General features: G+C 39.8%; 1 protein-coding gene across 6 annotated transcripts in view; it reads left to right on the plus strand.

Annotated features, from left to right (window-relative positions):
• BCL11A (BCL11A, BAF complex component) overlaps positions 1-25,436 on the plus strand; it is a 142,207-nt gene that overhangs the window by 4,146 nt on the left and 112,625 nt on the right. For 3 of the 6 annotated variants that reach the window (XM_027693301.1, XM_027693307.1, XM_027693300.1), the window contains exons 1-2: positions 10,225-10,292; positions 12,255-12,324. In XM_027693301.1, coding sequence (XP_027549102.1) covers positions 10,251-10,292; positions 12,255-12,324 — 112 coding nt within the window. In that variant the 5' untranslated portion in view covers positions 10,225-10,250. Of the gene's footprint in view, positions 1-7,512; positions 7,645-7,887; positions 7,929-10,224; positions 10,293-12,254; positions 12,325-25,436 lie in introns of those variants that run through there. The other 3 variants (XM_027693303.1, XM_027693304.1, XM_027693305.1) reach the window with 2 other exon arrangements.

Below are 25,436 nucleotides of genomic sequence, written 5' to 3' on the forward strand. Positions count from 1 at the left end.
CATGTTTTAAGCCAGGGTGAAAACCAAGCTTTTTCCTTGGAGGGCATCCCTTTGAGGCTGCTGTTACACTGGGTCTCCCTAGGCTGGCTTGCTCCTAATGGCCATTAGCTCCTCATCTGGCCCATTCCAGTGGATTCCTACCTTAACTGCAGTCACTTGGTAGGATTTCAACTCGCCACTGGATGATGAGCCAGCAAAACAATACTTCTGCTTCGCTTTCCCAGGGGAGTCTTGAATGCTTAGCATGAAAAAAGTTGCAGCTCTTCACCTGTCCAGCAAGGAAAGGCTCTACGTGGACTTGCACAGGCTTGTAGGGCAGGTGCAGTGGCACCAGGAGATGGACGGTCACTCCCTTGTTTCCCTTCAATTGAAGCCAAGATTAATGATGGTGTTCCCAGCTCCTAGAACAGGTTAGTTAATGGAAACTAACTGTGAGCTCGCTGAAGCAGCACTAATCTCACTGAAGTGTCTGCCTTTGATCCACTCGTTCTCGCTCAGCAAGAGAGAAATAGCCACGGGACAGGAGTGCTTCGTTTACAATCATGTTAATTTTGCTTTAGGTTTGTCTTTAGCTGCTGGAGATTAATGAATCAAAATGGTGTTTAAATTTACAACCAGTTCTCTTCTATTCGCTTGGCGGTATTGTTTCTGGTTGTGTTCTACTTTGATTACCTGAGCTGGGTCATCCAAAGGACTCTGCTGTTCTGCCGTCTGAGGGTGGGGTACAGCCACAAATGCCTGGGAAACAGTGAGACAGCAGAGGGTATTGAGGATCTTTTGCTTTTCCAACTATTTCCAAAGCTGTGTACTTGTTGCACCCGTGTCCAAATCCATCGTCTCCCTTTCCTCTTGGCTCATTTTTGCCCCTACAACAATCTTCTCTGACCTCTGACTCCACCAACAGGCATCAGATGTGGGGACAGTACATTTTGGATACTCATTTAATGGAAAATGGAGACAGGACCTGTGATGCTTGACAGTTTAACATAAGCAGAGTCTGCTTAACAAGGTCTGCTAACATTTGGATAAGCAGGTGGCATAGGAAATCCTAAATTTCTTCACTTTCTCGGACTTTCGCTATAAGGAGAAACCTTGGGAGGTGAAGTGTTTGAATCTCCCATAGGCAGCCTAAATAGATTGGTTCTGTAAAGATTTGATTTGAACTCTACCCTCCAAAAAAGGTATTATGTGCATTAAATTCTTTGCCGTTGCAACTTCCCTTTAATATGTTTCCTTCCGGGGAGGAAAATGGAGTGGAAAGTGCACTTGTAATTTAAGATTATTTTTCTGGAATAAGAACAGTGATCTCTGCTGGCTACACCTGAAAAAGAAAAGAAAAATCTTACGTAGTAGGTGTTGGTTCAGAAAGTCTCTTAGGTCAGAAATAGTTGCCAGGAAGATATTGTCCAAATTTACTGGGGTATACCCCTTGTAGTTTTTTTTTCCTTACAATACTACTTTCATTTTACAGGTAATATTTATTTTACAGGGGTACTGAAGAGGTGTAACTTGTTATTGTTGAAAAACTGTTTTCTCTGATCTGAATGGAGATTTCTACAGATAAATTACTTTATGAATAGCTTTACTTAGAGAATACACACATATTTTCTTTTCTTGGTAGAGGAAGAGAACAAACCTGTTTAATATTTGGATTTTTCTTTCATGATGGGGACTCAAGTCCTTGGGCAGCTGATGGTGTGTGACACTGGTGTTCTAGTTCCATTATAGTTGGAACGTGGCTGTGAGCCTGTTTCTGAGCATTAAAGCCTGATGCTAATACCTCTGATGCACTGTCTCTTATCATGTTGAGGAGTCTTCCTTGGCATGAATTCATTAGCTTCATGCAGAGATCGTATATAATTCTGATTGCAGCTTGCAGGGGAACTTTAAAGAGGGGAGTTGATACTGGTAATTACCGAAACACCTCAGTTCTGTGTGTGAACAGGGAGAAATTTTCACGTCCGTTAACCTTGGAGTAAAACCTTGTTGAAGTTTTTATTTTTCCTTGCCTTTTTATGTGATAGTGTTAGGTTGAACTCCTGTCAAAAAAAGAGTGAATTTGATTATGAATTTGAGCCCACAGCAAGGAACTCCAGCTGACCATCTTCATCCTGTGCTTGAGGAGGCAGAGTTTCATCTCTTCAGCTGCCAAGGTTTTGGGGAGGTTGTGTAGGTGTGCTTCGTTTCCACCAGTTCTTGAAATTGCCTACTGTTTGGAGGGAAACAAAACTAACAGAAAGCAATTAATAAATCATTCTGCTCCTGTATAAAATGCAAATTTTACTGATCCTTTTGATAATTGTTCCCAGGACCTATTTTCCCATGGTGTGTGTTTCCCGTATTATTTATAGTGAAATGAGGAGGGAGAAAATGGAAGGTGAAGACAAACTATTGATTTTCTCTACAAGCTTACTTCTGTTTTGGGCTTCCCATTAATATTAAGTGTATTTGTGATTTTTTTCCTGGGTAATTATGAAGGGGCAACTCACAGGGATTACTTGAACCATATTACAGAATGATGAAGGGATAAGAGCTTAGAAAAAATAGTGTAACATAAAGACTGGTTTGGCTTTTCTGCTGCACTTATACCTCCAAATTTTGAGGGTGGAGGGAAATACTTAAACTTAACCAAAGCTACTGTCATATTCTTCTGAAGGAAAAGTATAATTTACAGTGGTTGGAGAGGAACAGGAAAAGAAAAGCAACAGACATAACTAGAGCTCAACTTCTTTTAGAGGTTTTGTGATTTTGGCACTTGCATCCAGTCTGGTGCATTGTTCACAGGGCTTCTTTGAAGTTGATGAAGTGAACCACAGGTAATTGTTCTTTTTTGTTTGAAGAGTTGTCTCATCAGGGAATTGGTAGGCACAGGGGAAGCACGGAAATGATGCTGATTTTCTCATAAATAAGTGTTTAAAAAAACCAAAAATTAACGGGGAAAAAAAAGAGATGAAGCAAAGGAGAGCAACAAGTAAAGGGCTGAAAAACTGGTAAACAAACATAAAGGACAAAATCAATATTTCATACAAAAATGCAAGTGCTTCCATTCACATTAAATTTTTTAACACATCCATTGTGTATTCTCTCAGCTACAGGTAAAAATTGGGTGAGAGAACAGAAAGCAAGGGACAAACAAATGAACAGCAGAAAAGATGTGTGTGATGTTCATGAAAACTGCTTGTAAATAGGGCAGTTCAAGGGCTGCCATCAGGAATGCAGCACCTGGGATGGATGTTCCAGTGTGTAGGAGAAATGCTGAAATACTTTTGAGCTCCTGTGCACAGGGTTCATTCTTGGCTACATCAAATCTGCTAAAATACAAAGGGTTTCTAGGTGGTATAAATACAACTCACTCCTGTTTAAAGTTTTCTTTATGCTGTAAGAAAAGAAGAAAATGGCAGTTGTGCAAATAAACCCACAGACTATATGAGCTCACAAATTCTTACTGGTTATCCAGCAGTCACATTTCTGCCTTTATTGTACTTCCATCCACCTGGTTTTTCTTAAATAATGTATTTGATCCTTTTTCTATTAGCTTCCAGACTAAAGTGAAATTTTTATTTTTTGCTTGCTGTTTGCAGCAGTGTAATAAAGGGGTTGTGTTCACAGGGAAGATTGTGAAGATTTCAGATGTACTGAGTTCTTGTTTTCTGAGATTATTGGAGATGGAGTCACTAGGAATTTGTTGCCAGATAAGTTTTCCATCTTTAAAGCACCCTGTTTTCCCCGAGGAGCTCTTATTTAATTGATGATAACTAGATATAGTAACTGCTTTCTGGCTCAGTTCACCCTTCAAAGAGAAGTCTCTAGGTGTTATTTCCTATTTTGTACAGGAGTATTTAATTATTCCAGAGATTTAAGAAACAATGCTACCTTATGCAAGGTTGCTTTTAATTATGCTCTTCTCATCTGCCAGACTTTGGGAATATTTTGCCATAGTGTGAAACCAGGGAGAAGCGTGAGTTCAAATTCGTACTTTAATCTCTGCAGAGTGCTGGTTGTTTGCACAGGTGATTCAGCAAAGTAAAGCTAAGAATTAAAGTTACACAGCTAAAACCACACACATCTTGATAAATGATTTTGGCCACATTGACGTGGCCATGAAAACAAAAATTTGGAAATGGAGGGGAATGTTCAGTCCCAGCTGTTGGGAAGTGGAGGGAATAACTGTGGCTTCATGTGTTTGTGAATTTGATACTTTGCACATCTGTGCAAGTATCCTTTTTGTTAAACTACTCCTTCCTCCCCCTGAGGGATGACCAGAAAATTCTTGTATTTCTGTGGACTGTTGTGTAACGCATTTGAATAATAAAACTGAATATGCTCTGTCTGGATTAATACAACTGGTTGCTGTAATTCCAGAAAGCAATAGATTTCTGTTAAACTGACATTGCTGGAATCATCACCTTAACACTTGAGTTAGATTTCAGTGGTTGAAACACTGTATTTGTCCCTCTTCAGTGTGAGGCTCTTGAAATTATTGATTACTGTATAAACTTTAGGCTCCTGCAGGGATTTCTAGTGGGTGTGTGATCCTTCCACATGTCACACACTGTGTAATGTGGACTCTGCTGTGACTCTCCTCGGGCTCTAACCTGGTTTCTTTTCCATGTGCCCCTCTTGGCTATGCCATGTGTCTTCCAGGTCCCCTGCCTGAGGAGCACAGTTAGGGAAGAGCTCAGCTCTGCAGCTCTGAGAACTTCTGGCAACAAAACCACGGTGATCCCGCTGTGTGAGAATTGTCCTCAGTGTGGCACCAACATGAGTCCAACTGTATCTATGGATTGTCTGGTTTTGCTTTAGGATTTCTTTCAGTGCCCACAGTTTCTTGAGGCAACGACCAGGAAGTAAAATTAATTTTTTGAGGCATAAATAACATGATGAGGCATTAAGGTGTTTACGTGGTGTGTGTGTTCTCCACCTCTCGTTAGTCATGGCTGTGGAAGAACCTAGTTGCCAAATATTTGATTCATAACTAGGCTGTGCAAATTTTGTTATCACGTAATAGTATGAGGTAGAACGTAAATTCTGAGTTGAGGTCTCTCCTAAAGGCTGGGTCTAAGGTGATAACTCTTATCCTGCAGCTCACCATCTTGATATTTATTTTTACTCATGTAGAAGTCATCTGTATTTTTCACTAACGTGCCTAGACTGCTATACCTCTGTCCTGGGACTGTAACTTTATAGATTGATTATTTTTTTTTCCCCTTCTTTAAACTACATGTGAATTCATTTCATTTATCCTTTCATGTAGCCCATCAATGAAGCATGTAGGAAGATAAAAGTATTAATTACCTTCAACTATGAAGACTGAGAGTAAAGAGGTTTTCATATTGCTAGTTTCATACTGTAATTAGCAGCATCCAAGAGTGCAGAACTTGAAAAAGATTAGAAAAGAAAACCTCAGTGCTCTTCAGCCTTTACCTTCAGCCCTGCAGCTTTCCAAAAAGTATACAGTAGATTTTCAGTCTAGTGGATATTTCTTAGTTGGCAACAGATAAAAGCCTCCAGCTTCCTGGGAGAGGACCAGAGCATGGAAAAAACTGGTTGCATAGTCGCTAGTGGAATCCCTTTAATACTGGCTGGGTGATCTTGAGAATTTTTAAAATAACAGTGAGGAGAATCTAATTTCAGTGAAGCAGAGTTCACCCTTGATAAAGGGCTTTCCAGAAACTCGTTCTTTGTAACTATAGAAACACCTAAATTTTCTAATCTTTGGTGGAGAATGAGAACAGACTTTGCTGAGTTCTCAGTAAATCCCAGAGCTGATAGTGAATGCTTAACACACTGAATATAGTAGGAAAGAGGCTCTTTGGAACTTGCTTCCAGTAAAACATTCTCTAAATCAGAGTAATATCCTCACTAAGCTGCTTAATAATGAAAACGGTGGTCAGAGGAATGTAGTGGTGAATGTCCTTGGAGGTGGGGGAAAAAAAGGCTGGAGCAATGTAAGTTAAATTTCTGCAGTGAGTGATTATTATCTCTGATCACAGCCCTCTTTTAGGAAATCAGAATCAAAACCAAGTGTTCTTCTTTTGCACTTAAAGAAGAAAACAAAACTTGTGGTGACACTGAACAGGAGTGGAAACAATACTGAGTGCTATGGAGCCAAATAAAAACCTGTATAATGGAAGGAAGATGAAAGACTTTTAAATCTGTGATTTAAAGATAAGTGTGTGGTGAAAGTCCCTAAAACAGTGAACACTACTTAAATTTGAACAGGATTTAGGATGGAGTCAAGTTCAGGTGGAAGTGGTACATCTTGAACCCAAACCAGTTCTTCCAATTCTGATAGAAAACTTGTTGCTTCTCCTTTAGCTTTTGTCAAATGGGAAGGAAAAATAAAAAGTGGAGTGATGGGAAAGACTTTTTTGAAGGTACTTTTGCGTTTTCATGTAAGGGGATCTTTGTTTATTTTGGAACATTCCCTCCTATAGGTAACATGCTTCGGAATGTTTGTAAAGGAATTGAGGGAGCAAAACAGGGTTTAAAAATATCGCTGTGAGCTAAGTCATATCACCCTAAAGTAAATAATGAGTGATAAAGCACAACAAGGTGTTCAGAGTGACTCTTCCTAAACAGTACATTTAAACAGTTGGTTTCCTGTTCTTCGTGTTGGTGATTTTATAGACCTTGTCACTGGAAAACTATGAGCTGGAGAAAATCTGCATATGTCATCAAACTTGCACAGTTTAATTGCAGCCATCTCCAGAACCTCTGTGAAGACTGGAATTTTTTAAATGGGTAAGGCCCCTGCCAGGTTGAATGCCACTAATCCAACTTACAAAAATTCAGTTTGCAGCAATATTGCTTGAGAATGCTGAAGTAGTGGAGAGAAGACTCATCAAAGAGGGAATAGAATATGAATGCAGTGTCTCAACATTTTTCAAGGAGCTGCATGGGTAGTTAGACACACAATGATTCTTTTATTTAAGATGCATTAATAGGAGATATGTGGCTAAATACCCATGCAGGTCTTTTATAATCCAAGTATCATATTTTCACAAGCCATGGTGACCCCAATAAGCACTTTAAACCCAGGAACTCAGTGCTGTTAGAGGGAACTTGTCCAATGATGCAAAACCTGAAATTTGAAATCACTCAAACTATTTTTCACTGTTGCAGAAAGAATCTTTCTTTCTCTCATGAAAGACTTCTGGTTTTTCAGGAGTATACAGCTGAACTTTATCGTATCCTTGCTTTTACAGCGTTAAATTAACTTTGTTTTCATTTTTTTAACTTCTTTATTTGGACAGATAAAAGGTTTTCTCCCAGGTTTGATCTGAGATTTCTCCCAGGCTGTAATTCCAATTGTCATTTTTTGCTGCTGGCTCAACACTTGTGCTTTTTTCAGATGAATGAGATATTTTGCCATTGTCATTACTGTTGTGTATTGTAAATTAAATACCAATGCAATTAAGCACCTTTTGTCTTTCAGGGAAAGAGGCTACACTTTCAGTTAATATTTAGTTATTCTGTAGGTTGAAGAGTGTACTCATCTATGTTTTCCAGGATCACACAGGTGCAAGGATGTGCCTCTCAGCTGACAAACAGAACCCATGATATGGACTAAGATTCATAAACCAGGACTTAAGTCAGTGCTAACTCTCAGTGAGAGATTGGGGCTGGCACTGCTCTCTGCAGGTGACTTGCTCACATAATATTTATCTCTTTAAGCCTGTCAGTCCCTCAGACAGTCCCTGAGGTCAGGGCACACTCAGCCTCTGTGCAGCTCTTCTGCTTCTGCTGCCTGAGATGTGGGTGAGAAAAACCATGAACTGGTATCTGCCTGATTCCTTTTACCATGTTACTTGTCTCCTTTGGAAATACCTTACTTGATACATTCTGTGATTTCATTTGTGGGTTTCTTCCCTTTTTGTTTTTCAGGCTGAGATAACAGCCCTCTGGAAGAGCCGGAAAACACACAAGTAAGTTTTCAGTCTTTCCGTTTTATTTTGTTTATTTCTTCCTCCTCTGAGTCACCTTTCAGAAGAGACGTCATTCGCTGCTGTCTAGAGCTCAGAGGAGCTTCCTAACTCTGCAATTTAAATTGCTTAAGATCAGGTGGCGAGTTTTTCAGAATCTTGGAAGAATTTCAAGGCGTGTTTCAGGTTTCACTGCAGATGAATTTGAAGCAAAAGTGCATCCAAACTTTCCATCAGCATCAGTACGAAAGCCTTGAGGTTTGGGTGGGAATCTAGAGAAATACGTATTTGGTTTTTGTTTTAGACTTTGTGTATCTAGAGGCAGAAGAGTAACAGAGTCTATTTTTAATTGACCTTAATATCATGTTTTGGCCAGCATGTGCAGTTACAGATGGCAGGTGATCTGGATTTGAGTTGTGCCTTCAGCAGGGGCAAACAAGCACAGAGCTTGTGCAGACACCTGTATAGCTTTCCATCCATTAATATGAGTTTTAATTTTTACAAAGCGTGTACCTCTCGTCTGAAAATCTGTTGTGGCAAATGTTCTCCTCCCAAAGCGCATTTTTTCTGCTGCCCCCTTAACCAAAACAAAAAAACCTCTCCCCATAATCTTTTAAAAAGAATAATGAACAAAGGATTCACCCGTTGTCTGTAGGGAACTGAACGTAATACTTGCCGTCCAGAGGGTTGATTTTCCTGGGGAAAAATTACAGGCTACTGCTCCCTCTCCTGGCCTCATAGGGGAAATATATGGAATAGTCAAAAGGGGGCATTCTTGCTTTTTCAGACAAATGAAAAATAAGTCATAAAATAGGTGTATAGTTAGACCTGTCATTTAGGTAGAGCAGGAATTGCTCAAGCCGACAGTCTTCAGCCAAAGCAAATATAACAGATGGAATATTAAATATCAGAAGTGATTTGCAGACTAATTTAATCTCTTACTTTGTGGACAGAGGTTTTATCTAGCTCACCTAAGGTTTACCCAAAGCTTTTATTAATTGATGAAAATGCCCACTGCACAGTTACATGTGCTCTGTCTGTGCATAAAAATATATATATCCCCTCCCATTGTCAGTTAAATCTCATAGAACAGTTCTTTGTATCTGTGAAAATGCAAATGTGACAGTCCTGCCAGTCTGCATAAGCATTTGCTCTGACTGATTTTGCACTTTGGGCATATCTGAAGTTGCCAAGTAATGGTTGAACAAGCTGTGTATTATTATAAAAATCTCTTGAAAGGGCAAATCCTTATGTACAGCCAGCCTGGATGTACCTGGAGAAATTCCTGATGTCTTGTGTAGCCCTTTCTCATGGAAACAAGAGCAAATCCAGCTCTGACTGTGCAAATAGAGAATGATGTTGGTTTTAAGCTTCTGTGTTAAGAGATGTCAACAAAGGTGTTCACTTCTCAGTTTACCTGAGCACTTATAGATTAAACCTGTTCACAAACACATTCAAAACAGTGCTGATAACTTCTGTTTATAATAAAATTTTACTCTGCTCTCAGGTATTTCTAATACTTTCATTTGCTCTAGTGTTATGGTACTTATGATTAGGTAAAGGCTTCCTATACATGATAATTAATATGCTTTACTATTAATATTCTGGATCAACTTGGGGAAAGCAAACTTATGACCTGAATTTAAAGAAAATCACATCTGAAGCTATATATTGTGTTCTCTTGCCTAAAGAATCATTTTCTTTGTAATTCAGTTTATCTAGCTAATGCAGATAAAAAATTACTTCTGCCCTAACATTATAGAATATTTTAGTTACCATGTTTTGAAAAGATGCTGCTTTTTCAACCAAGATTGTTTTTTTGGTTTTTTTTTACAGTGCAACATCTAATTAAAGTGCAGTGTTAGGGTTGGGATAAAGACATTAGAACACACCAGCACAACAAGCAGGTTAAGAGATCAGATCTTTTAAAGCTTTAGAGCAGATGTAGAGAGGGCCGTAAAATATTTTAGTTTTCAAACAAACAATATCCATGATCTCTCTTCATTACCTATCACCTCCCTTGGTCATTTATACTTAAGGAAAGCAGGTGCAAGGCACTACCAGATACTCACTCAAAAGTTATAAGCAATCACTAAGCTGCAGAGGAATAGGCAGGGTTTACACTGACAGTTTTCCCATGGTAATGGAAGGAAAGTATTGGCCTCAAGCACTTGCTTCCCAGCTCCTCATATCTCTACTTAGCCAGGGTGGGAGGTTAATTTGGAGTTAACTATTTGCATCAAATACTCAAGTTTGTTATGCTTAAATCTGCTAATGTAGACATATCCTTACAGTGACTGGGTATTTGGAAAAGATTAAGTTGAAATGAAAGGAGGGAATAGAAAAAAGGACTACAGAAAGGCAGTTGTAAGTATAAGGAAGAAGGATACTAAATATAACCTGTACTCATTGTCAACTTAAAAATAAAATATGGAGAGGTGAAAGTGTTGCAATTAATCCACTACGCAAAACAATGGCAAAAGGATTTAAAAAAAGGTTAAAAGATGGACAGAAAACAGAAGCAAAATAGTCAATCTGCTCCTTAGTTAGGTGACACATTTATTGGGATTCTGCCTGCAAACATATTCTTCCCCTACATGTACTGTGACCATTTTTAGGATTGCTGACTGAGGCAGGGTTGGGGTGTGTGTAACTCTTCCCTTTCCTCCTGTTTTGTACTACTTTGCACCAAGTGGAGCTCCTTAGGGTCAACTACAGTAGGATTTAAAAAGACAGGTTGCCATTCTGTTTTGGGATAGATAATGCCCAAACATGTATTTTGAGCAAGTTTGTAGGTCTCCAAAGATAAGTGGTAAGTTATTATTAATACTTTTTATTAGGAATCTATTATTAGTGGTCTGTTGGAAGACAAAATGCTGTAGCAGAAATGTGGTTTTATACAGAATTTGTTTAGTGGTATGTTTGTGAAGGTGGGAAGGAGTGTAAGATACTTAACTGTAAAACTTGGGGGGGAAAAAAGCCAAAAAACCAACTATGAGTTATGTTCATGTGCCATGAAGTAGAAATCAGGCAATGAATTACTTATAGGCTACTCCAAAAATATCTGTATGAGAATAAAGAAAAGTATTCTCAAACAAAATTCTCAAACTTGTCTGTTGCAAGTCAGACCTGATTTCAAAATGCAGAGGAGGAGAGAAGGAGCTTGCTGTGACTGTAGGGAGATATTGGACAGGCCATAAGCTGGGAGGGCAAAGGGCCATACAAACAACCAAGAATAATCATTTGTGGAATAGCATGGAGTGAGCTCTAAATCCTGCAGCTCTGCTAGCAATGATAAATTCAAGAAATCAAAGTTATTTTGGTAAGACTTTTATTACACAACAGAAGACCTATGTTGTTCCAAACGTTGCTTGAAGATCTGGGGAATTAAAAACAAACAAAATCCCAACCAAAACCTGGTGAAATGAAAAGTGTCTAAAACTTCACAGCACTAGGAAGGATATAACAGCAATCAGGTGTTGTATAAACACAGGGAGAGGAAACAACTTGGACATGAAATAAGTGATCTGAGGACGTGCTACTGCACCAGCCTGACCCAGTCAAAGGGTTCAATGAGGGGCCCAGCTCATGTTTAACCAAATTGGTTTGTAAGAGCTCAGTGTTGCACCTGCCTGGTCCTTTAACTGATTTCATAGGGAAGTTGTCAGGATGACAATTGTTCCTGTGTTATGTTAACACCATGCTCTGGGTAATCCAGGTGAGGGACACAAGTGTAATTCCTTTAATATTAATGAAGTCTGTGTCTGTCCAGTTTTAGAGGAAACTGGATACACATCACTGCTAACATTTTCCTATTTTAACTTGAGCCAGCAATGAGGCTCTTTCAGGCTTTCTTTTAGGGTCTTTTCAGCTTGTGGTAATTTTAAGGTTCCAACAGAAGATTCAGATGCCTGACTCTTACTTGTCTTAACATCTTTTTGGATAGTACAAGGGAAAACTTTCCTCAGCAGTGTAATGGACTTCAGCTTAAATAAGAACCAGCATGAGAGGTTTCAATACTGAATTTGAACTTGATTATGTACAAGGTTCAAATGTGGCATCAAAACCGTCAAGATTTGAGTGCCAATTTGGCTGTGAGTTTCCACATGGGCTGCTGGACATTCTTCATTTGAAACTATGCTTCTGTAGAATTTTTTTTCATTTAAAGGCAGGGGGAATCAAAGGTCCTTGAGAGGAAAAGCCAGGGAGCTCTTAAACTCAGCTTTGAGCTTGTCCCTGCAGCGGATGTAGTGCAACATTTTATTAAGACAAAACTTTATTAGGAGAATTGAGAAGTTAAGCTGATCTGTCCTTCAAACTCCCCCACAGAAACTGCTCACCCGATTTCACAAGAAGATGAACATAAGCCAAAATTTCGTGATCGAGCATCTACTTACAGGTAAGAGCAAAACTCTTGGCATTTGGCAAAATGCAGACCGGGTTCTGGAACTCTTGGCTTAGCTTTGTCTTCAAATATTAGTGCAAGTGTTATATTAAGAAACCAAGCAGTGAAGTGCTTTTGGAGGCAGTGCTGGGTGGCAAGAAAAGGTAAATCAGAGCAGAATGATAAATAATGTGTTGGTCTCTGAAAGGAGAGGTGTCATCTTGTTCCTGACACACTGTCAAGAAGATGTTTTACTGGTTTGACTTTCTGTGTTGGAGAACACACAACAGTGACTGAGTAAGTGGTTTTGTAGGGAATCTCACCCATGTTACAATAAACGGAGCTCAGAGATAACATATTTTTTGTGCTTTTACACTTTTTGGGATGATAACTGTGAAAAATTACCTAGTGAAGGTTAGCAAGCTGTACCTGTGGCCATTTTCTCATGACCCCTGAGCGATAAAGTTTACTATCTTGGATCGTGATGTGTTGTCAAATGACAGGTTTGCCTGTCTGGCCAACGGAAAGTAATTGAGGAGTGTTATGGTTTTACAATCCGTGTTTCACCAAATTTGTAGCTTTTTGAGCTGTTAGACCTGAACAAAATAGGTCAATGTTGACAGAATAAGGTTGGCTCTCACTTTTCTTCAGTTTTTGACTAGTTCTGTGTGTGTCTCATACCTGAAGCAGCATATGGGAAGCACAGAGTTTTCTGGAGGTACAGCTGTTATAATTTCACTTACAGCTCAAGTTAAGATTTTGGGGGTTTTTTGGTGTTATGGCACAGTGGGTTTTTTGGTCACTATTCTAAAATCTGTACCTTGAATCCTCAAATCTGCACGAATTTAAATGAGTAATCTGATAGGCTCCTGTAAGTGGGGAATTGGGAAATCCCTACCAGCTGGAACTGCTTAATAGTGGAAGCTTTGCTGACCTCAGATTAGCTGTCCACAAGCCATTTATTTTTGTAGGTACGAGGCCAAGAGATGAAGCAGCAAAATTGCTTCTCTTACTCTACTTCTCACCCTTTCTCTTCATCTGCTGCACCCACATTGTGTCCTGAAGTACATTAGTAATTGAAAAAAAAAAAAGTGTTGTGTGGGGTTTTTTTAATATTCCTTTAGATCTTGGGACAGAAGAATCCGTGTAAACAGATCCTTATGGCTGAGATAATCTGTAGCTGTTCAATACCTGCTGTCTGTGGCTATTTTTAGTCACTAGATACACTAAAAATGACTATTTTTAGGTAGCTTCCTCCTTAAATACCTTCATTTGCGTGAAATGTCTTATCTTGCCACTTTGAGTTTGTGTAAGCCAAATAACAAATGCATAGCAAAGTATAAAATCAGGCTGGTTTACATCCATTACACTTTTCCAGGTAAACTATGTCTGGAAAGAAGAAAGATTAAAGAAAAAAGGCTGTTTTGGCTACACATAACTTTATTATATATATATATGACTTTATTTATTTAAACTCCTGCAGGGAAAGAGACTCAACAGTGGCACCAAACACTAAATGATACCTTTGTGGTGGTGCTCTGTTCAGGGGAACAACTTGTAAATAGACTTTACTGTAACCCCAGAACAACATAAGCACTGGAAATCCTACACTTCCATATCCTAGAGGAAAGAGAGACCTGTATTTTTGCCATAGCAGACATTTAATGACCAAATACAAAGTGGGGAAAAAACTTTCCTTTGAGATGTTGGATGAGCTGAAGAACCCTGGGACAAAAATGTGTTTTTCCAGGTTACATGTGATGTAACTGTGGGAGCACAGCTGGGAGTGGATTGGAGCTCAGTATGCACGAAACAGTGGAAAAAGGCGTAAATGAGCTGGAAAAATCGGGATTGGTGGAACTAGTGTGGGGACCAAATGCTTCTCCTTTGCATCAAGTGCCTCAACTCCTTGGTACAGACTCTGTATAAATGCTAAAGGTAAATGAAGCAATTAAAATATCATAGGAATTAGGAACCAAAATTCCAAAGTAAATGAAGTGCTTAAATATGTGCAAGAAATTAAAATATTGTTATATCAGCAGACCACATACTAGACTGAAGAAGCTTTGTAAAGGAAAACATTTATGGGAGGAAAGTATGTAATGGACAAAATTTAAGTGTAGAACCTGTGTTTGAATGTTTTGATGTGGAAGAAAAAATGTTTTGCTACATTAGGGAAATAGTTTTTTTTTTTCTACTTATGTCTGATATTAAGAAAAAGTGTTTACAGGGTACTAAGAGGTGCTTTTTCCAGCCTGCAGTTATCATGGATTTTCTTAAATTAAAAAACCCCGCAATCAAACAGCAAAAAAAATTCCCAACTTGAAGCAACTCTGAGGGATTTGCTAACTTATTGTTTTGCCCCGAGGCAGGATCAATTTTACCTGTTATTCAAGACAGAAGTTTGTCTGGCTTCCCTTTAAAAACCGTTGTGATAAAAACTAAGTCTTCCTGCTTTCATCTGTTCACATATTTGATTATCTTTAGCTGATATATAGGAATTAAGCCCGTTATTTTGGTTCCTCTGTGTAAAATAAGTAGTGAATGTTTGCAGCAGCCTTTTGCAGAAAATACTTCCACTTTTGCAGAGTGGAAGGCTGTTACAGTGTCCCCTCAAGTGGGCTTTGTTACACAAAACAACTTTCCTAAAGGCAGTCAAATGTAGCACAAACAGAAAAATACAGTGTAGGAAAGACCAGGATGATATTTGAAGCCAAACCCAAATGCCAGAGGAGAATCACTCGCCCTCTTTGCTTCTCAAATCTTTGCTTCTTGAGGCAAGAGTCTTTCCTCCTAAATATTGCCTGACAGGACAGAAGTGATTTTGTGGCTAAAATGAAAGGATTCAGCTTCTCCCCAACGTGTGGGGGGAGTTTTTCAGTGTGGAACAAGTGGCTCTTTGCTGTGGTTGGACAGGGCACAATCCTGTGTATATTCCACATCCACAATAGAGAGGGGAGGGATCGGAGAAGTTGGTTCATGAGCTGCTCTGTCAAATAGCCTGAGAGACACCTTGCCTCCCCTAAGACTTCCACATCTGAATCTCATCTATCAAAGGGAAGTCTGATATTTTCTAGGATGCCACAATTTGTGGAAATGAATGAGCTTAATTAAGCTCCTGGGAAGCTCTCACAAATGGCTAGAGATAAATATCAAATGGGGTCAATACACTGTCATGAGACTTTTGGCTTGTTACTGGATGTTCCCATCCCTTTGGGACGGCCTAGAGGGCAAGGACTTCTGAGAAGATTGGGGTCGGCCATGATTAAAGCTATATTTAGAAACTTTTTTAATTGCATGCACTTCAGGCACATTAGAGCTGCCTGATTTTTTTTTTTTTTTTTTTTTATGGAATAGTTTTCTGTTGGAAAACGCAGTTTAGTGGAAATCAGAATGACATAGTCCCATGAAACAATCTGACTGGAGCTTTTTGACAGAAAGGGAAAATTAACTCGATTTTTCACTGTTTTAGTAATGGGAGTGTGTCATTTGGACAATGTGTGCCTTATTGAACTATTTGACATGTTTTATGTTGGAACTCAGAGCAGTGTTGAAGCAATTGTACTGTTCCACCAAGATAATAGTTTGGGTGTACAATAGCTATTATCTACTATGCAATAATTTGTTTACAATAATTCAGATTAAAATGGAACATGTGGGTAGCCAGCAAATTTTTCACCAAATGTCACTGCCATAGAATGTTATTTTATTCCAATAAAATAAAAATTAGATTCTAGATTAGATTCTAATAAAAATTAGAAATGCTGGAATTTCACAGAAAATAAAGTTCTCCTCAGCTTGAGGGACACTTGGCAGAATGAAAAACAAATCCTGATATAAATCAAACCTATTGAGGATAAAGGTATTACCAGTCCTGTGAGTCTGGAATGAAAGTGGTGGTCCCAGATTTCTCTACAGGCCACATGAAACACTGGAAAGTACCCACTGAACACAAAAAGGGACCAATGGTAGAAATCAGAGGGCTGGGAAAAGACAATGTAGGAACACAGAGGCTAGATAAAATGGCTTGGAAAGCCAGCATCAGGGAGAACCTGGCCTGCTGTTCCTGATGGATGGCTGGAAAGCAGGAGAGACATGAAGAAATAACCACGGTGTGGGGGGAAAAAAGCAATATGAGGCCCTGGATATACCTTAACGTTGTTTATAGGGATCAATCACACCAGGAAATTTCTTTTGAGCAAAACTGAACTCCTGTGCTTACAACTTGCCTGATCATGTCCCTTGCAAAGGGGCAGGAAAAATGTTCATTGGGGTGACGGGATCAGCTGCCGGATTTGCTGCCGCAACCTGCGGTGGGTTGGTTGGCAACAAATCCATTTGCACTTATTTGGTGGGGAAGAAGGGTTCCTGCTGCCCATCAGTTTGGAGTTCACTTTAAGTGGTAGGTGAACTGCTCAAGACTGAAAATCAAAGGATCAGTTCATGATTATAGTGTTAGAAAAGGAAAGTGGGAAAACATAACACGAGGTCTGAGGGGAATCTTGCGTTGGTCTCTTGTTTTAGCTTGGACTTGGGATTTCCCTTGAGGTGTTTGGTACAAACAGTGAAGGATCTGCTTGCTGGGGCTGTTTCTTGAGAGGAATTCCACATCTAGGTTGGATTCCTGGTGTTTGGTCACTCTGGACATTTGTGGCCTTGCTTCTGGCTGTCTGGTGTAAGGGAGTGTGCTGGTGTGATGTACCTGGGATGGTTTGGATCACAGGTGGGTTGCACTGTGTCTGCACAGGTGAAGGGCAAAGACAACCCTGCTGAGTGGCTATTCTTGCCTTCATCTTTCAGAAACTCAGCTCCAGAGTAGCAATAAATTTAGTTTAATATTTTTTAATTTTATTTGTTTAATTGGAACTGGGTTTTTTTAGCATTGTGGTGTATTTTTGTTTCCCCTCTCCGCAGCGTGACTTACATTCATGGCTGGAGCATTTTCAGGTGACTTCTCAACACTGACCAATACCATCAAGTGTAACTTGTGCCTCCAGAATCCCAACACAATTTTCCAGTCTCTGGATGACACAGAACCATACTCTGGACCCACAAGTTAAAATTCTTAAGTGGTCTCATTGATGAGGGAGAAAATTTTTTGCATTACATGAGCACAGAGAGGGGTTTTTGTATTGGTATTTTTTTCACATCAAAAAAAACATAGGAAAATGATATAATACAACTTAATATATGCTACTGTGTCCCATCTTGGGGGATGAATATGTCATTCCATATGCTGTAGCTAAACATAAATGAACTGTTATTAATGATTTGCCATAATGTTTTCTAGCAGTTAGCTGGCTGTGATTCTAGGAATTTTTTTCCACTGTGTTTTGAAGGGTTAGGTTATTTAAACTTACTATCAAATAGAATCAGATCAAAGTGAGCTAATTTTTCTTAAACACTAATCATTTTAAGGCTATTGAACTAAATATAGAGGCAGTTCATTAAATCATTAAAACAGCCTGCAATAATGCTCACAAAGTCATTATAGTGCTATTCCCCAGCCAGAGAGGTGGTGTTGCCTTCAGCACAGTTTAATCAAATTAGATGGTGGGCTATGTCCTGGGGTTTCTCCTATTGATATTCATTAAAAATACATGATTTATCACTAATCTCTGTAAGGTATATCCTACTCCTCCAAATGAATTTTGTAAGTGTCAGGGGGAAGAAAACAGAATAGTTTATTGTTATAAGAAGTTAAGTGTGGTGTGATCACATTTACATTTGTATAATATGTAATTTAGTGATAGATGATAATTTTAATGTGCCTTTAAAATTTTTTTTTGTCCTTAGTTAAAAAGTTAACAAAAATGGAAAACCCTCAGGAGTAGCCACTTTATATTTTAATGCTGTACAAGCGTATGAATTAACTTCAGAATTAATTATTCTGTAGATCATCATGTAGTTTGCTCTTATAGATTGTCTATAAAAGTTCACTGTTTAATTTCATGTACTACTTTCGGTACCATTTTCCATTTCTTTTTATTTGGAACTCTTCAGTGCTGTAACTCCTCTGTCCTCTTTGAATTTTCTTTCAAGTGTTATCTTGTTTTAAACTGGGAGGAAACGTTGATGAGGAGACCACACACAACCATTCCCCTCTGTACTGTCACTGCTACTTGTTTTGAGTGAAAATTTCTTCATTTATATAATGCTTTTTAATCCTGTAACACTCTGCAAATGGGGCAGATCAATTATGTCACCCAGCACCCAAACATGCAGCTGATTAATGGTGCAGTGAGGCTCTACTACACTTCAGACCAGGATGAAACACATTTCTGATTACAGTGGTAATTTGGACACAATACAAGGTTAATTCCTTAAACTGGAATTTACCTGAATTATCCCAGCTCTGAAGCGCCCTGTAAATATCCATCACTTTTTTTTTATTGCTATTTATGAATCTTTGATACCACTTGGAACCTCAGCTGAATATCTCCAGTGATACCTCTTGTTCTGGGAGCTTCTTGGTATTATGTTGGGTCTTTTCTGTCCGGGAAAGAGCCACCTATTGAACCTGGTTATGGTTGCCAACAGCACTTACCTGAGGTCAGGCTTTTAAAACAAAGGATTTAAGATTTCTGGGGGAAGTGGACCAAGTTCTCAGTGCCCTGAAAATCATCTGTCAAAGCTCAGAGTTCACCCAACACTGCTTAGCTCATGGCTTTGCTATGTGGATGCAGATTAGTAAGAAACTATTTACTTGATTGTTGGGTATTAATCATGTTACCACAGAATTGCCACTTAATTGAGACTGGCTTGAATTAAAACATAACTATTATGTTGTAATTACTGAGGTGGTGTTGTAATTACTGAGAAGTTCATATAACACTTGCAGTAGGAACTTCAGATGTGGTTTTAAAACACTGTCCCGCTTGCATTTGTCAGCTGTGCCCAAAGCAATTGTCAATTAGTCTGAGGTAGATCTGGACAGATTGCTGCTGTCACAGGCTCTGCTCTTGATTTACACTGGCATGGCTGAAAGAGGAGCTTATTTCTATACCTGTTAGAAACTGAAAACATTCTTCAAGGTGGATAATTACTCTGCTGGACACTTGAATACCAGTGGCTTTGGTGTAACTCTGATCCTAGATCAGTTCAAGCCTTGCTAGTTGGTGCTGCTCAAGTTCCCTCTGCCTTCTGTGCCCTGGCACAGGAACTTGTCTCATGCCAACATAGGTAGGTTCAAGAACCTAAACCTGCAGAAAAGCTTTCATGTTGGCAGCTGAACTCTTAGAGTTTGACAAATGCCAGTTCTGGGTGCAAGGAAGAGGTCAGGGATGTACAACACGAGGAGAAAGGCAGGCTGAGAGGGGTGGGAAGGGCACAGAGCTGTACTCTGAGTTAAAGAACAATAGTGCTTTTGCTCATGATCTTATTTCCAACCATATGTGGAGCTATTTGTTTCATTTGAGTTTTTTTTTTTTCTTCATACTGAAGCACCAGTTCAGTGAGTTTCTGAAAATCAGAGCTTTTGTTCTACACTTTCTAGCTCTCATTTTGTGAAGGAAAGCTTGAAAAGGTGTCCTAAACACTATGAGGCTCCATTGACCAAGACTTCAAAAGGTACAGTTCAAGTAGAAAAGATACCCTCTTTCCTCAACTGGCTGCTAATGTCATGCTTTAGAAGCCAAGCCCCTGACATTTTTGGAATGCAAATTGTGATTGTTGTGGTTTCAAATGCCCCGGGTTGGTTAAGTGGAGCAGAGGAAGCAACTTCAGAGGGAGGTGAGTGGCACAGAGGACTGGCAGGGGTGTAGGAGCTCCCGGTGCAGGGTGTAGCGTGTGAGACACTCTGTCTGCACGCAACCCCGGCGGAGCTGCAGGGTAGGTCTGGCAATCAGCCCACGAGCCTCAATCCTGCAAATACACATCACACACTTCACTTTATACTCGTGAGAAGCCCAGCCTAAACGAAATCCTATTAAATCGTGGGCCTAGAGCTAATTAAACATCTGCCTTTCGGTGATTTTTTTTTATTGTTGTTTTACTGAGATTACATATAGTGTATAGGTAAGTACACATCTATAGAATTGGTTCCATCACTTTTTTTTAAAAGGCAACACACAAAACATTTGTTGTTTTCCTATAATAAATCAGCATGATAAAGTGCTGATGAAAGACACCATCTACTTTACTTGGTTTTACTTCTGTTTCAAAACTTTTCAACGCAAAGCGTGAGGTACAATAGGGCAGCTGGATATTATCCATGGGCTCTTCAGCTCCAAAGGCTTTAAGGTGAGATGTGAGCAAGACTGTGCCTTAATTATTGGCAACAACTAGCTTTGCTTTTCAAAGTAATAAATGGGGGTCCTTACGAAGTCTCTTCTTAAGTAGCTAAATGCATAATCCACCCGGGATATTGTTTTAAGATTCATTTCATCTTCGGTAATTTGATGAGAGAAAGAGTTGTATTGGTCATTTCTCTTGTGTAAGAACTGTGTCTCACCTAAGGGCAAGGAACATTTATTTTCATGATTAATACCTGTGAGTTTCATGGCCTAATGAGAAAGCCCTAAATGTATTTGAAATGAAATTGCCTTTTTTTTTTTTTCTGACCCTTCATTCAATTCATGTAAACACTTTGACTACGATCCTTTTCCTTGTGGGTGCAAAGATCCTGTGTCACCCACATAGCATTTGTGTGTGTAGCTCCAATATTAGGGTTTCTGAACTCCAAAACAAGTCATTTTGGGTGGACACCTGTATACATTTGTGTAACTTAGTACATTTCTCAAAGATGAATAGCCCTGGAATTGTGAAAGTGAAAGTTAATGGAATATTCTGCCCTACCTTCCCTGGTACCCATCCAACCTGACCAAGAAATCACTGCTAGGTTTTGCACTGCTATAGGAAGTCTATCAGTCTCTTCATTGCAACCTCCTACTTGTTGAAGTTCAGTCTGAAATGTGTATGTACCTAAATAAAAAATCCAGGATAAACACCTTGGAAACAGGGCAGGTAGGAATATACTGTCTTGTGTAATACCCTGGCTTGAAAGTGTTTTGAATGAATTTTAAACATCTCAATCTTCCCCCTGCCCCTAAAGGCAACATTAGTACTTGATGGTTTCACTGCAGTGTCCTCTTGCCATTCTCTTATCTTGACTCTTACGTGCTTTAGGTTGTCTTCATTACCTTGAAGATCCTTGGAGTGAAGGGCATGTCTTAATTCCTGAAATCCTTTATACCTTTATGGCTTTGCATAGATACTAAAACATTCATACTGTATTTGCTGGTGTGTTTTTACATTTTTCTTTTCTTGCCTCTGGTCTCCTGCTCCCTCAAAATCATTCCCTGAAAAAGCATCTTGTTGGGTGAGATCCAAAGAAGGGAAGGGAATGCTTTGGGGTGGGCTGGGGGAGAAGGACATGGAACCCTCATGGTAGCAAGGCAAATACTGAAGCATGAACTCACCTGTTAGAGCTATCAGTATCATCAAATATTTATCCAAGGTGCCCAGGATCCCAAATCTAGCCAGAACTCCACTGTGTTAGGCAATTAAAATGATTGATGTCTCGATGAAAAGGCAGCGTGTAGTTGATATTTTGGCTGTTTGGTGTTGTATTGGCACGGTTTAAACGATGCCTTTGTGTTTCTGTCTTAGCCTCTGTGAATGTCAACTTGGAAAATGAGAAGTGACTGTGCCTGTTGGGTGGAGATGCCCCGAGAAAGGCTTGGAGGAGCTGGCAGGGGCACCTCTTGTTCGACTCACCCGGGTGTTAGTTTGATAATAGTCTGCTTGCAACAGAGCCCGTGTCCATCTGCTGAGCTGTTGCAGGTCAGAACATGCAGGAACAGAACTCTGCAGAGAATCACATAGTCAATCAGGTTGGAAAAGACTGAGTGCCATGTCCAGTCTTTCCTTAAACACCTCCAGGGTCTGTGACTCCACCTCCCTGGGCAGGCTGTTCTGATATCTAATCACCTTTTCTGTGAAGTTCTTCCTGATTTCCGACCTAAACCCTCTCCTAGTACAGCTTAAGATTCTTATTTTGTCCTATCCAAAAGAGGCACAGAGAGAAGCAGCAGCTTTTATTTTATCAGAGAAGAGGAAGAGATCCTGGGAGGGTCTCTGAGGACTTTTGCCATGAGGTCAGGACCTGAGATTGGAAGTTTAGGGTGTAGGGTGGAGTTCCCTTCTGGTCTCAGCATATAACACCTGCTTCTTGTGCCCTGTCACATAAGCATGGTCTGCTAGTTCCTTTTTCCCCCAAAAAAAAGTTTGTGCAAATAGAATAAATCATTCTTTCATGTCGGTGCAAAAAGAATAAGTGTTTAACAAACTTACTTATATTTTAGTTAGCAACTTGTGTGGTAAATTTACCATCCACCCCCCCAAAATAGAGACTGATGTTTCCATTAATTACATGATGATTACTTTCCAACAGGATAAATTAGCCCCTTCTGGGCTCCAGGCAGCCACAGCTACTCTGTTACCTCTGCCTGAATTCAGTACTTTAAAGCTTACTTAAATATTTCTTTCACAAAGCAGTACCTGTCTGAAGGCTCCTAGACATAACCACAGACATGTATTATTTCAGTAGAATCCCTGCCTTCTGGGCAAGTCTGAATCACTTCCTTTGTTGTATTTATCAGAGATAAAAAGTAAACAAGCTTACAGAACTCATGGTATTTCCCTACAGGTTGTAACATCACATGTGTGTGCACATCTGAATGCACAAACCCATGAAGTGAGCTCAACTTTTAAAGCATCTCTCTCTTTGGTTGGTATTTCTCTATGAATCTGACATTGTCCTGACTTTATTCTCCAGGGGATTTTGAAAGAGTGTAGAGATACTATGAGCTTATTGGCTCATGGTGGTTTTCCCACTAATTCTTTCTCACTAATTTCACTAAATTCCACATTCACGTGTGCATCTGATATTTGTGGGGTGTGCAAACGCATTTGCCATTTCAGTGAGAAAGATGCAGCCCTAGTCATGTAAATAAAAACTTATCTGTTCAAAGCACTACTTAGGAGTTCACGATTTGAGAAAGGAAACAATCTTTGTAAGTGGTGTCTGGTTTTAATTCTCTTCTCAGACTAGGTAGGTTTTGGCTGCTGCACATCTTTGTTCCTCTCTTTCATCCATTGTTCTTTCTACCACTAGTCTCTCCCTGCTCTCTGTGCCTTCCCAGCTGTTCCCCAGTCTGGAATGACTTGCCTGTCATTGCTGTTCATAACTTAGCAATTTGGTTTGACCTTTTGATGTGTGTGGGTCTAGTGATGCTGTGGTGGAGATGAATTTTCTTGGTAATGGAAAACTTATTTTCTGAAGCTACATTTTCATGGTTGTTATGGTAGTGAAAGATTACCTGTTGAGTTCTCTGAAGTCAAAGGAGTCATAATAATGAAGAGACTTGAATATGATGAGGTCAGTAGTTCCATTCCTGTTTTACTTCACGATCTCTTAGGAGTCTTGTCTGTGTTCACAGCTCCTTTTTGTTGCTTTCCTTGCATTTCATGTGTCTCATCTTTACTCATCGTGACTTTGATATTACTTGACATGCCTGGCCAGCATACAGCATCTGTTGTTTTCCACACTCAGGCCTCTACCCTGGAATAGTGGAAAGAAGAAGTCCTTTTTAATGACCTGTCCCTCAGGATTTGATTGTCTTATGTATGACTTCATACCTGCTCAATTCACACAGTAATTACACTGCTCCTGGGGAGCAGGTTCTGAGTTGCTGTCTCTTTTAGCAGCCACCCTGAGAGAAAGATGGATATAAACACTTATGAAACTCTTGGTCCTGTAGGGTTTGTTCTCAGTTCTTTCCAACTCAGCCTTGAGAGTAGCATCCTGAGCTTATTACGGCCTCACTTCTATTTTTTTTCTATATTTGAAGATCTTATTTATGTACAGCATCTTCATGCTGCCACACTGCTGTCAGAAGCTAAGTATGATCCTCTTATTAATTTCTTTTATTGCCTGTGTTTTTAAACTGTAGTATAGTCATTCTTGGATCACGAGGTGAAAGTATTTTGGGTACTTGTGTACTGAACTGTTGTTGAGTTGTACTGACCTGTCACTGTTGTATGTGAGATTCTGAAAGTGTAGTTCTGTGACTTCTGGCTCCTTTTTCCATTCCTGGACTACATGTAATCAGTGTAGTCCAGGAGCATTTGCCTGTTTAGTTTGGATGGATGCATTTTCTGACCTCAGTACTGTTCAGCTCAGGATAGAACCTGAATTCTGCTTCCCTGAACACCCCTTTTTCATGTGGCAGCATCCTGAGGTTGATGTCCTTGTTCCCCAGTTCCTTGGCAAGGCTTTGCTGCACTAAATTATCCGTGCCCATATTGCAGTTTTGTCTCTTGCTCGTACCAGCAGTTCCTCTGCACCTGAAGGGCTCAAAAGATGGTGTCAAGAAACCCAAATACCTTCTGACTCCATCTGCATTTTTAGCTGTGGCATCTTCCCAGTTGCTTTTCAAGTTCAACTTGTGTCTCCTGCAATAAGAGCAAGGATGGACCATGTGGAGTTTTGCAGCTGACTCCAAAAAAATGAACGTGTTTAACTTTCCCCTGTTGGTGCTTTCTGGCAAACACCTGAAGATACAGCCGTGCTCTGCCACCTCTTCTGCCATGCTGTCTCCCGTGCCCGTACCCCAGAATGGTTTTGATTCTGGGTCTCAGAAGTCCTGCTGGGCTGCTTTTGCTGATGACATTAATATTCCTTTGTGGCAGGCTGGGTCCCACATGGCATTCCTTGGCATCTGCCGGTGCCCACTGTGCACTGAGGTAACTGTTATTCTTCCACGACGCCTCGTGCCTGAGTCTCTGGCAAGGAGCATTGAGAGCGTGTCTGCTCCTGCCAAGTCAGGGAGTATTTCTTGATGAATGTTTTTCAAAGGCTTTGCACGACTCCTGTGCCTGTGTAAAAGTGCCATTTCCTGCCTCTAGGAAGGAATCAGGTGGCAAGGAGGACCCAAAACAGTTACCTGGCTTTTCAGTAGTCTCATGCTGCTTACCCAAGTAGGCTCTGTGGCTTTAGCAATGATGCCTTCAGCATTCGTTTTATTGCTCCCATTATTTTTGTCTAATGTGATGGGTACTTGGCCAATCAGGTGCTGTTTTGGCAAGGTTGTTCTAGTTTTCAGGTGTAACATTCCTGGGAGCAT

This window comes from Neopelma chrysocephalum, unplaced genomic scaffold, assembly GCF_003984885.1.
Source record: "Neopelma chrysocephalum unplaced genomic scaffold, ASM398488v2 Primary Assembly neopelma1_91, whole genome shotgun sequence".
NCBI classification, from domain to species: Eukaryota; Metazoa; Chordata; class Aves; order Passeriformes; family Pipridae; genus Neopelma; species Neopelma chrysocephalum.